The 13593-nt window shown below is 36.8% G+C and overlaps 1 protein-coding gene across 11 annotated transcripts in view; it reads left to right on the top strand.

Moving 5' to 3' along the window:
* The window catches only part of ZGRF1 (zinc finger GRF-type containing 1), a 77123-nt gene that overhangs the window by 49074 nt on the left and 14456 nt on the right, over window positions 1-13593 (top strand). For all 11 annotated transcript variants that reach the window (XM_077882312.1, XM_077882311.1, XM_077882308.1 and 8 more), the window contains 6 exons: window positions 1191-1334; window positions 3375-3489; window positions 4929-5191; window positions 7213-7372; window positions 10084-10161; window positions 10551-10698. In XM_077882312.1, coding sequence (XP_077738438.1) covers window positions 1191-1334; window positions 3375-3489; window positions 4929-5191; window positions 7213-7372; window positions 10084-10161; window positions 10551-10698 — 908 coding nt within the window. The remainder of the gene's footprint in view (window positions 1-1190; window positions 1335-3374; window positions 3490-4928; window positions 5192-7212; window positions 7373-10083; window positions 10162-10550; window positions 10699-13593) is intronic.

The raw sequence follows: 13593 nt of genomic DNA, 5'->3' as shown, positions 1-13593 counted from the left end.
AGCATATAATATAGGTTACTGTATGAAGGTTTTTTCTTCTTGGTTGTTGTTGTTTTTTAATTTTATTTTTGAGTCATCTCAGCACCCAGCATGGGTGATCTTACAACCCTGAGATCAAGAGTCATATGCTTCGGGATGCCTGAGTGGCTCAGCGGTTGAGCATCTGCCTTTGACTCAGGGCGTGATCCCCGGATCCAGGATCGAGTCCCACATTGGGCTTCTCCAGGGAGCCTGCTTCTCCCTCTGCCTGTGTCTCTGCCTCTCTCTCCCTCTGTCTCTCATGAATAAGTAAAATCTTAAAAAAAAAAAAAAAAAAAGAGTCATATGCTCTACTGAGCCAGCCAAGTGGGTTAGTGTGTTTTATTAAAAAACAAAACAAAACAGTATTCCCACAGATACATGACTTGCCTGCTAATGGATTCTGATCAATTTACCTATCCCTAGTGGCAGTAGTTATGTGTGTTGCCGCCCCATTTCTCTAGCTCAAAGTCCTCCTGGTAGTCTTTGTTTTAGCCAAAGCCTAACTTACCTTCAAGACAAATCCTAGAGTCAACTGCTCCAAGAATGATAGGATTATTCCATCATCCATTAATTAATGTCTCAGCTGACCTTTTATACCCACAATTCCTCCTTGTCCCCTTGGTTGGTGAGTTTGGGGTTATCCCGGGAATCTGCTGGGAAAACCCTTTCTCCTCCATTCCCAGAATTTCTTTCAATCATCTGTAAAGGATTAGGAGTTTATTTATTAAAATCCCTGACCTAAAACAACTTTGAAAATTAACTGACAAATCACGAGTTTTAGCTGCATCAGAAAAGATGATTTACTGCGCTATATTCCCATCTTTGAAAGTCCAATGCATATCAGTATGTTTAAGGTTCTGAAAAATCTTAGATTAAGGTTATTTGCTTAACACAGCACTTTCCAAATGTATTTAGCCACAGAAAGTTAGATGTTGTGTTGCTTTATTTACATTGTTTTTAGTATAATTGTCAAATGACTTTAAAAACATAAAAGTAATTGCATTAAAACATGGAAATAAAATGTATTCATGTCTTAGTTTGGGTGGAATCTGGTAGATGATAAATAATTTTGTGTTTTGAGAAAATATATGACTGAGCATGTAAGAAATCCAAAGTAGTTTTGAATTGAGCATAGTTCTGAGTTCTTTAAAAAATGTTTGTCTTTTCAGATGATCTTTGGGTGGTTTCAAAAACATTGGACTTTGAATTGGATACTTTTATTGCGTGTAGTGCTTTCTTTGGACCATCATCTATCAATGAGGTGGAGCTACTACCTTTGAAAGGTTATTTCCCCTCTAACTGGCCCACTAACAGTAAGTATTACCATGCCCATATTAATTATATTGAAGAATGGTAGATATAAGATACATTGTGAGCAAGAATGCTAACTTTGTGTGGGATTATTTGATTAAAACCAACAAAAAAACAACTACCTCCCGGCACCTGCATGGCTCATTTGGTTAAGTGTCTGACTTTTGATCTTGACTCAGGCCATGATTTCAGTGTTGTGAGATCCAGCAAGGCTCCATACTGGGCCTGAAGCCTGCTTAAGATTCTCTCTCTCCTTCTCCCTTTATTTCTCCCCCTGCCTTCCTCCCTGGCTCATGCGCTCTCTCTCAAAAAAAAAAAAAAAAAAAAAAGCATCCATCTCTACTTCCTATTATTGTATACAATGAGTTCCTGAAAATATATATAAAAGTTGAAGATGGGACGCCTGGGTGGCTCAGTGGTTGAGCGTCTGCCTTTGACTCAGGGCGTGATCCTGGAGTCCCGGGATCGAGTACCGCGTCGGGCTCCCTGCATGGAGCCTGCTTCTCCCTCTGCCTGTGTCTCTGCCTCCTGTTCTGTGTCTCTCATGAATAAATAAATAAAATCTTAAAAAAAAATAAAATAAAATAAAAGTTGAAGATATAAATATTTCTGCAGTTCAAGTCTCAGAGGGCTAACAATATAATAAAATCTTGAACCCACACTTAAATATTTTGTTAAAGTTGATTCTTTTTTAAAGATCCATCCACTTATTATTAGAGAGAGAGAGAGGCAGGGAAGAGGTATAGGAAAAGGGAGAGAGATTCTCAAGCAGACTCCCCGCTGAGCATAGAGCTGGATATGGGGCTCAATCTCATAGACCACAGACCTGAGCTAAAACTAAGAGTCGGCACTTAACCTATTGTGTCACTCAGATGGTCCCTAAAGTTGATTTTTATATACCTGATTTTTAAAAATATAAACATTAAAAGTATAAATAAGAATTTTCTCAAATAATATCTTACATCAAGTTCTGATTCTCTTGGTTTTTAAATTCTTTCGGTTTGTTAATCTAATAAAGTCCATTTCGTAAACACATCATTTATTTTCACATTGAGAAAGTCTTACAGATTTTGCAGGGATTTTGCCAGCAGTGGAACAGGAGGATATGATTTTTATGTTCAGAAATTTTTAGTAAGATAGTAGGCTACCAGCCTTATTATTATTTTTTAATAAAGGAGCTTTTAGTAGGTTGAATCTCTATCCAGTTCTAAGAATCTATAGCTTTCTATATACATCCTGATCTCTGGAATAATTCCTGATGGTTGAATTTGGCCTATAGCAAATTGGAGACACAACATTTAATGATTCATTTCAAATATTTCATATACATTTTTAACTTTTGACTTTTTTCAAGAACTGAAAAAACTAGTCAACTAGCTTGAGTCCAGTCAAGTCTAATTACTTAAACATTTGTTAATTTGTCACTTTTGTATTCATATTTTCACATTTGTTGCAGTTGTTTCACTATGTCAGCATTCTAACTTTACACTTTCCACATATTCCTTATAAAATAACTGAAGAAATCAAAGAAAATGTTCAAAAATTACACAAATACTACTGTACAACACAAGATGGTATGGTAATTAGTTGGAACTGTCAAGCAGTGTCCCCGTATACTAATTCAGAACAGTTGTTCTTGCTCATTAGTTGTTGTATAGAAGTCCAAATTTGATTTAAGTTGTGCAGTTTATGGATACCCATATAAAAAGTATGAATAACCAGGTATTATAGTAGTTATTGGATAAAAGGACCTCCACATGTACTTAAGGGTTTATTTTATGTCATGTGATTAATTCAGTAGCTGAGCTCTGAGTTACATGAACATTTTTGGAGTGGAGGGGTTGAGGTAGAGGAAGAGAGAATCCTAAGCTAGCTGCATACTCATCATAGCGCCTGACAGGGGCTCGATCCCATAACAATCTGAGCTGAAATCAAGAGTCAGATGCTTAACCAACTATGCTAGCCAACTGAACATTTTTAATAGTTTTTTTTTAATACATTTTTTTCTCATTAAATGTTCATTTTCTGCATTCTCTCTACAGTAGTGGTACATGCATTGTTGGTTTGTAATGCTAGCACTGAGCTGACAACTTTGAAAAACATTCAGGACTACTTTAATCCAGCTACTCTACCTCTAACACAGTACTTGTTAACAATGTAAGTCATTATTTACCTTTGGGTCATTGGTATTCCAATATGTGACTAAATGTAAATATGAAAATGTAATTGAAGTACATTACATAATTTTGCCAATATTATTATTATTATTGACCATGAGATTAATGTTTGTCAGTAGTTAAAAATAAAAGGATGTTACTGCAAATTATTTTCCGTTTGTCAAGGAATAATATTTTCAGGATCTTTTGAGTGTTGATTTTTTTATTCATTTGTATTTTTATGCCACATATTATTTAATATCTAAAAGAATCCTTTTATAGGTTGAATTCAGTATGTATATTGATACTAACTTTATTCTTGACATAACCTATAACTTTACTTTTGATATTTCAAGTACCATACCCCTTTTTAAAATATTGCAAATGATATACTTTTTTTTTCTTTTAAGATTATTTATTTATTTATTCATGAGAGACTCAGAGAGAGAAGCAGAGACATAGGCAGAGGGAGAAGCAGGCTGCATGCAGGGAGGCCGATGTGGGACTCGATCCTGGGACTCCAGGATCTTGCCCTGAGCCGAAGGCAGATACTCAACCACAGAGCCACCCAGGCATCCCTGCAAATGATATTGTATTAAATTCACTAAAATGGTAGAAAAACTCTAGTTTCTAATTTGAAATTTTATGATCTATCTTGTGGTGTTTCATTTTTCTCACCATAATGAAGTTCCAGGTAAAAAATAAAAATCCTTGTGATTCCATTATTATTATCTATGTTACTTAATCTTTGAAATGAATTCATTCTTTATAGAAATAAAACCAGGGATCCCTGGGTGGCGCAGCAGTTTGGCGCCTGCCTTTGGCCCAGGGCGTGATCCTGGAGACCCGGGATCGAATCCTACGTCGGGCTCCCGGTGCATGGGGCCTGCTTCTCCCTCTGCCTGTGTCTCTGCCCCTCTCTCTCTCTCTCTCTCTCTCTGTGACTATCATAAATAAATAAAAATTAAAAAAAAAAAAAAGAAATAAAACCACTTTGTTTATTGTAGTATTACGTGAAATAGAGGCTATGTTAATGACCTGAGTCAGCCTTTTATAGTAGAACATGGGCTTTAAAGTCAGTACACCACTTAACTATCTGTGTGCTTTTAGGGAAAAGTTTATTTCTGTATCTCTATTTGGGGTGGTTATTTCCTAGTCTTGTTTTTAAAATTACATCAAATAATACGTAAAATGTTTAGCATAGGCCTGCACATGGTTGGTAGTCAACAAATGTTAGTTCTCTTCTCTTTCCCCATCCTTCAAATTGGAGCATATATCCATTTGTGCCTTTAAAAAAGTGTTCTCTGTGATATGTGTAAAATGAAAGTTAAATTATGAATAAGTTTACTTACTACTTCAAAAACCGTTTTGTTTATTTTTTCTTTTCTTTCTTTCTTCCTTTTTTTTTTTTTTTTTTTTTTTTTGCTGCCTTTTTACTAGGTCTTCATCAACTATAGTTAGCAACAAGAGAGTCAATAAGAGAAAATTTATCCCACCAGCCTTCTCAAATATCAATACAAAATTTGAACTTCTCAGCCTAGAAGCCACATTACAGTTAGCTAGTGAATTAATTCAGGCACACAACTTAAATAAGGATCAAGCTACAGCTTTAATTCAGATAGCTCAAATGATGGCATCACATGAAAATGCTGAAGAAGTGAAGAAAGTACAAACCCATACCCTCCCTATCACAATCATACATGGTAAGAAGTAAGAAAAATAATAGTTTTAGCAACTATACTGTTATATAAGCTTTTGTAATTTACTTTGCTTGTAATTTTCCTCATCAGACAATATTCCAGAATAGCTCTACATAGATTATTTTGAATCTGAACATGCTTTAATTAACTGTTAGATGAGAGCAGAACTGACGATTCTCAAGGAGAGAATAGGCTGCACATGCCTGATGAATGAGTAACATTATACACACATTATTCACAGTGTATCTGGATGGGATTTAGATATCTACATGTTGCACTATCAGAGTAAACTTCACCTCTAAGCAGCAAAGCCTTTTATTACTTTCTAGTCCACTCACTCTTTCATCCTCCCACAGCAGCTATTCCAAACCTTCATTTTCATAACCTCTCCTGGCCCCCGCCCCACTCTCTCTGAAATTCATCTTGCTCTAAAATAGGAAATGGAGTTTATAACAGAAACACCTCTCAATATCCTACCCTCTGGGGGATCCCTGGGTGGCTCAGCAGTTCAGCACCTGCCTTTGGCCCAGGGCATGATCCTGGAGTCCCGGGATCAAGTCCCGCATTGGTCTTCTAGCATGGAGCCTGCTCCTACCCCTGCCTGTGTCTCTGCCTCTCTCTCTCTCTCTCTCTCTCATGTCTATCATGAATAAATAAAATCTAAAAAAAATAAATAAATAAAATATCCTGCCCTCCTCCAATTTACCTAAGTTTGAACCTATTTTTAACATCTTTTGGTTCTGTTCCAGTAAAGGAGCTTTACTCTCCCCTCTTGGAGCTGATAATTCTGTGTGGATTCTCTCACCTTCTCAACTCATGTCCTCTCACAGACCTCCACTCCAGAGCCGTTTTGTACTGCTTTGAGGATTTACATCACATATACCCTGTCGATCAAGTTAGATATCTGGGAGTCATATTTGATTATTCTTTCTTCCTAGATGAATGACCTTAATCCTCCTCCTACTCTCTGTTTATCTTTCTTCATCAGGTCAGTCACTGAGATATTTTCCTTTTAGTTTCTACTTTTCTTTCATACCAGTTTTCTCCTCTCCAGATCAATAGCATCCCCTCAATCCAAGCCTTCATCATACCTTCATATAACCTACTAATGAGAGGGTGGGCTCTACAGCTAGAATCCTGGATTTATATCCTGCCTCTTTCATTTTACTAGCTGTATGATCTTGGGCAGATTACTTACCTCTTTAATTTCCTGCCTTAAAACATGGAATTGATAATATCTATCTCTTAGGACTGGGGGGATTAAATGAGTTAACTAGCTGGTAAAGGCTTAGAATGGTGCCTGGCACGTGGGAGGCACTCAGGAAAGTTAGCATGTATTATTGTTATGGTTATCTCATATTTCTTCCTAGGTGACCTACCTTTAGTATTACCTTTCTTAATGTTTTCACTCAAGTAGTTTTTATAAAATACAGTCTGCCTAAGTAAATTCTATTGTTTAAAATCCTTCAGTGACTTTCCCTGGCCTGCAAGACAAAAGTTAAACTTTTTAGCCATACCGTGGAGAACTCTTATGATTTATCCTCTTGCTTATCTTGTCAGCCTTGTCTCTTGCCTATTTGCTATATGCTGTATAGAAATAGTTAACCTCTACATGCTTTATCATGCCTTTGCCTAGAATGATCCTTTCTTTAAGCAGTCTGGATATGTTATGCTGGAAGACTTAATTCTCCTACTACTTATTTTTAGGAAACATTCCCATCTCCATCAAAGCAGAAAGAAACATTCTTTTTTTTTTTATATCATAACAGTGTTACTTACATATTATTTTATCATTGTTCCTTTACTTTGTCTATTTTCCTAAGTAGACTAGGATCTCATTAAATTTGGAAGTCATTGGTTATCTATCTACTTATCTCCTGTGCTAAGCATGTAGTGGTCACTCAGTGAATGTTTTTGAATAAATTTATTTAAATGGAGAGAGGAAGGCAGATGGATGAAATGTTTCTTGTGCTTTCATAAATTTATATTGCCTTTATTTTCCCCCCTTCCTTCAAAATAATTAGGTGTTTTTGGAGCAGGAAAGAGTTATTTGTTGGCAGTGGTGATTTTGTTTTTTGTACAGCTATTTGAAAAGAGTGAAGTTCTCACAGTTGGAAATGTAAGACCTTGGAAACTTCTCATTTCTTCTTCCACTAATGTAGCTGTGGACAGAGTACTTCTTGGGTAGGTATGGCTAGTGTGTTTAAGTAGTTAATATTTTATTATTTTATTTTAATTTAAAAAAAATTTTATTTAAGTAATCTCTACCTGCCACATGAGGCTTGAACTCAGGACCCCCAGATCAAGAGTCACATGCTCCTCTGACTGAGCCAACCAGTGCCCCTGAGTAGCTAATATTTTAAGTTATTGTTGAGAGAGGCAATCCATCTTGGTCCCTGAGTGTTCATGCACATTTTTGTCGGTGTCTCAAAAATGTAAGACCTTTGTTTCTGAATTAAGAGCCAGCATCCATGAAACCGTGGTAAACTAACTCATTAGGTTGTAATAGGATAAAATCAAATACCAAACCTGACAATTTTGGCACAAGGATAGGATGCTCACTTAAAAATTAAGTTCAGTGAAGAACACGTAGGGCTAAAAGTATATTGTTGAGGGACTCAATCTGCTTTGGGATACTGAGCATCCCAGTAGGGTTTCAGTAGGATCCAAGGCCCAGACCACTATTAGCCAGGACATTTCTCAGTGTTTGCAGCAAGCACCTTGATTGACCAGGTCCAGGACAAAGAACAGCTTGCTTACTGATTTATAAAAGTACTGGCTCTCCAAGTTTGGTATTCCTTTTCTACGGCTCAACACCTTGCATGTGCAGGGATCTATCTGGACTCTCTGGTCTTTCCATTGGACTTGGGCACCAAGGGAATTGGGATCCATATTTGGGGATGCTTATACTGCTTCCTGTGCCATGAATAAAAATCCTTTGACTCAAGAACCTTGGAAGTAGGCTAAAACTACAGAGCCAAATTATGGGTTATTCTCTTATATACCTGTCTGTAGGAACATATAACAATAAAATAGCTGATCAGTTTAGTCAGATTAAGTTTTTTATTTCAATAAGAAGGATCTAAGGAAGGCAATCACAGTCTGTCCTACAGGTGTAAAATTTTTGTGATTGTGTAAAATTTTATTAAAATGCAAAGAAAGGGGCACCTGTGTGGCTCAGTCAGTTAAGCAGTTAAGTGTCTGACTCTTAGTTTCTGCACAGGTCAGGATCTCAGGATCATGAGATCAAGCCCTGCTTTGGGCTCTACCTTCAATGCAGTCAGCTTGTTCTTCTCCCTCTCCCTCTGCCCCCTCCCTACTTGCACACCCTCCCTCTAAAATAAAATATATTTTGCAAAATTGTCCTTCAGAAAGGATCTGCCAGTGTACACTCTTCTAAGTAATCTAAAACAGAAGCTGAAGATATTTATTAAGACAATGAGGAGTTACTTGGGGGCTAAACAGGAAAAAGCTTTAGATTGCTTAGCTTGAGATGAAATTTTAACTGCATCCTGTTAGAAAAGAGAAATCATAAAGTTAGATCAAAGAAGGAAGGTAAGTATTGAATACTTAAACATTTAGGAAAGATTCTTCAGTGTTTAAGTTATAAGGACCTGAGAAATATAGATCTATAATCCATATTTAGTCTGCATATAGGCTAGACTCACGCATTTCTTCACATTAAAATAACACTTAGCAGTGTATTTGGACAATATATTCTGACTGTAATGGACAGGATGGAACAAAGAGTTTCTTGAGAAGAAATGAAATGTACTTTTTTTTTTTTTTAAGATTTTATTTATATTAGAGCGTATGAGAGGGTGAGGGAGGAACAAAGGGGACAAGCAAATTTCACGCTAAGTGCAGAGCCTGAGCTGGGGCTGGATCTCAAGACCCTGAGATCATGACCTGAGCCAAAATCAAGAAGATACCTAACTGAACCACCCAGGTTCCCCCAGACATGCTTTTTACCCTATTTTAGTGGTATGATGAGGATATTGCATCCTCTGTTACCATAGAATTAACATAAAATTGCATTGAAAAAAATGTAATCTATGTTTTCAGACTAAAAAAGTAGCTGAGTGTTCTCCAAGATGAGGACTATGAAATATGCAGAAGTTAAAATCTATCCATGTATTGACCTTAAGTAAACTACTTTAAAATAATTTTGGAAAACTATATGTGGATAGTTTATTTAGTTTTCTAGTCTTTAATTTCCCATTTGAGGTGACAGAAGGTGTTGTAGAGGACTGGATGTTCATTGAGCTCCCTATTCTGTTCCTAGCATAGAGCCAGAGCTGTAAGATACAGGAGAGGGAAGGTGGGTGAAAGTTGCTTCTTCACAAAGTCCTAATTGAGGGTGATGTATGTAGAAAAATGATCATAGCCTTTGGAGGTAGACAGACTTGCCTAGGTTGAATCATGGCTGACCCTACTTATTAGTTTTGTCCTCAGCAAAATACTTCACTTTTGGAGTCCTCATTCTAAGATAAAATACTACCATGCAGAGCTTTAATGAGTATTAAATGAGATAATGTATGTAAAGATGAGGTATGCATTCCTAATAAATCCTGATGCTAAGTATATGATAGCTATTGTTTTCCATACTATTATGTCATTAGAGACAATTTTATTTGTCATAAATGCTAACATTGATGTCTTATAAACATTTAATGAACCTTCAATACAATTAAAAATTCCCTATAAAATACATTATATATAAAGAGGTTTTTTACTTACATTGCATCTACTGAGTTTAAGCATATCAGATTGAATTCTATAACTATAAAATATACCGTTAAACAAAATTAATTTTAATAACATAAATATTAGATGAAACTTTGCTTTTATTCTTTGAAATGATCAGAATCTATTTTACCTTGTTTTCTTTAAAGGCTTCTCAGTCTTGGTTTTGAAAAGTTCGTCAGAGTTGGGAGTGTCAGGAAGATTGCCAAGCCAATTTTACCTTATAGGTAAGAACACTGAATTCCAAAAGTCACAGCGCTCAAAGAAGTATAATAATTTTATATAATTTTAAATTTAGTATTTTTAAAAAGATTTTATTTATTTATTCATGAGAGACAGAGTCAGAGACGTAGGCAGAGAGAGAAGCAGGCTTCTTGGAGGGAGCCCAGTGTGGGACTCGATCCCAGATTCCAGGATCACTCCCTGAGCTGAAGGCAGACACTCAACCACTGAGCCACTGAGGTGTCCTTTAAACTTAGTCTATGAAGAAGAGTGGAGAAGGTTTTATCTTTTTTTTTTTTTTTTCGGTTAGCTGAGAAAATCTTTATTTTACTTTTTTACAATGTTGTGAAAATGGGATCAAGAGGGGTATTCTTTTATGTAATTATTTTTTTAGTTTGCATGCTGGCTCAGAAAATGAAAATGAACAACTAAAAGAACTACATGGACTAATGAAAGAAGACTTGACTCCTCTGGAAAGGGTCTATGTCAGAAAAAGTATTGAGCAGCATAAACTGGGGACCAATAAAACCCTGCTGAAGCAGGTAGGTTTGTTTCTTAATTTTATATATACTATTCAGAATTCCTTTATTCCTGCTGATGGAAAATATTTCCTTTAAATAAAATAAATGACTGTGATAGCTTAGATTAAAATAAGGTGTGTGTATGTCTATCCAGTGCATGTTTTATCTTATCAAAGAACATTCTTCAAATTTGTGAACAGATCTAACTCACCAGGTCTGAATTACCTTTCTCCTTTTCCATATTTGTATCTTTTTAAACACTTAAAGAGGAAAGAGAAGAGGTAGGAATAGATTATCTGGCAACTTAAAAGAAACCTGTTTTTTTTTTTAAGGTGAAATGGGGAGGGAAAAGAAGGTCTGACCCTGGGCAAAATACCCAAGTGAGATTTGTCTTTAATGCTTTCCTAGCAAGCCAAGCCTTCCAGGGTCTGTCTATATCTGAGAATCTAGGAGGCTGAGATACTTGCTTCTAAGTATGGGCCAAGACTGAACACACAGGATCCCAAGCTATAACAAGTAGCATCATCCCCTTTATCAGCTTCTGATTCAGGGCAGCTCCCTTCAGATGGTAGCTGATGAGAAAGAGTTAATGAGTAGCTTCCTCCAGTGAAAGGAGAGCATAAGGAAAAGAAAGAGGAAGGGAGGAAAAGAAGATTGTTGACTTCTTAGACCATGTGGACATTAGTTACTTTCTGCAAAAGATTGGAAAAATCAACATACTTGGGTCCGCATATTTCTTAGCTATTTCAGAAATAATGCTGCTTAACAAAATCTCAATAAGACAACAAACTTACGACTCTAGAGGTCAATTGACATGGCCCCACTGGAGGCTATAGTTCAGGTCTCTTATTCTGAGAACAACAGTTGCCTATGGCATGATGGCTTTCTCTTGATACATGGCAGAAGTGCAAAAAGGCAGGATGGATCACAAAATACATTTAAAGCTTTTGTACATATCGTGTCTGCTGATACTCAGTTTGCTACAACAGGGTCTTATGGCCAAGCCTAACATTAGTAGGACAGGGAAATATACTCCACCTACTTCTCTAGTGGGAAACACTGCAAAGTTACATGACAAAGGGTATGGATGTATAATACTGTCACAGGGAGGGAGGGAGAAATTGGAAATAACAACCAATCTACAAGTTTTGGTTACAGAAGTCCTTGAAAGGCTTCAGACTAGCTTTCTATTTTGAGTTATAGAAGTAACTCTATTTCCTTCTCCCCAACTAAATCCAGAAGGGCTTGGTTTGTGTTCAGTTAATGCAAATTATTTACCATTTTACTCATCCAACATAATATTGATTTGTAAGAATAATTGTTAATGATTTTTTGATAATTTTCTGATCGTACTTTTTTTCTGGTATATAAAATTTTTTTTGTATATTTTTTTATTGGAGTTCGATTTGCTAACATATAACACCCAGTGCTCATCCCATCCAATGCCCCCCTCAGTGCTGTCACCCAATGATTTTTTGATAATTTTAAGTGAAAGCCCAGATAGCATAATCTGATATCAGCTCACTGATGTTATCTGTTCACAAATGAAAACTCTTATTTATTTATTTTTAAAGATTTATTTATTTATTTTAAAGAGGGAGAGAGAGAGAGTTCATGCTCATGAACACATGTGCGCATGAGGGGAGGGATGGAGGGTGGGAATCTTCAAGCAGGCTCCCTGCAGAGCTCTGAGCTAGATGCAGGGCTCCATCTCACAACCTATGAGATCATGACCCATGAGATCATAACCTGAGCTGAAACCAGTAGTCAGGTGTTCAACTGAGCCACCCAGGAGCCCCACATGAAACTCTTTTATTTTTTTAAAAAAGATTTTATTTATTTAATCATGAGAGACACACACACACAGAGAGAGAGAGAGAGAGAGAGAGAGAGAGAAAGGCGAGAGGCAGAGACACAGGCAGAGGGAGAAGCAGGTTCCATGCAGGGAGCCTGAGGTGGGACTCGATCCCGAGTCTCCAGGATCAGGCCCTGGGCTGAAGGCGGTGCTAAACCGCTGAGCCACCCGGGCTTCCCATGAAACTCTTTTAAAGGGAACATATTGGTTGGGGATCCCTGGGTGGCGCAGCGGTTTAGCACCTGCCTTTGGCCCAGGGCGTGATCCTGGAGACCTGGGATCGAGTCCCACGTCGGGCTCCCGGTGCATGGAGCCTGCTTCTCTCTCTCTCTCTCTCTCTCTCTATGTGTGACTTTCATAAATAAATAAATTAATTAATTAAAAGGGAACATATTGGGCAGCCCTGGTGGCTCAGCGGTTTATCGCCACCTGGAGCCCAGGGCGTGATCCTGGAGACCCTGGATCGAGTCCGACGTCAGGCTCTATGTATGATGCCTGCTTCTTCCTCTGCCTGTGTCTCTGCCTCTCTCTATGAATAAATAAATAAAATCTTAAAAAAATAAAATAAAGGGAACATATTAAAAAAAGTTTTGTCTAACAAATTTCTAAGGTCCAATTAGGCATTCAGAGCTAACACTTTTCTAAAGTGATATGTCTTTACAATAAAGTTAAATTTTAAAAATGCCTCATAGTTAATTACTATTTCCTAGATCAATAATAAAATCTCTTCAGTGGGTAGAATCTTAGTACAATATAATGACAAAAGAAAAAAATCAAAACATTTTAAAGAAAACTTAGTTCTTTAGGCTTTTGTGTTAGAAATTTCTTTTAAAAAAAAATTGCTTCCTGGTTCACAACTTTCAGGGTCTCATTCTTAGGTTGTCTTTATCAGATAGAGTTCCTGGCAATTAAATAATGAATGATGTTTGAGAGTGGCACTATGAGCAGTGTACATTGCTACGATGGTATCTTCTGCTGGATCATTTTAAAAGAGCTGAATATTTAAAAACTGTGGAATTTCTATATAAATGAGGCTTTGGGATTTTTTTTTTTTTTTAACA

Source organism: Canis aureus, chromosome 33 (assembly GCF_053574225.1).
Source record: "Canis aureus isolate CA01 chromosome 33, VMU_Caureus_v.1.0, whole genome shotgun sequence".
NCBI lineage: Eukaryota > Metazoa > Chordata > Mammalia > Carnivora > Canidae > Canis > Canis aureus.
The sequence above is the reverse complement of the archived record's forward strand: the minus strand, read 5'-3'. Positions and strand labels throughout refer to the sequence as shown.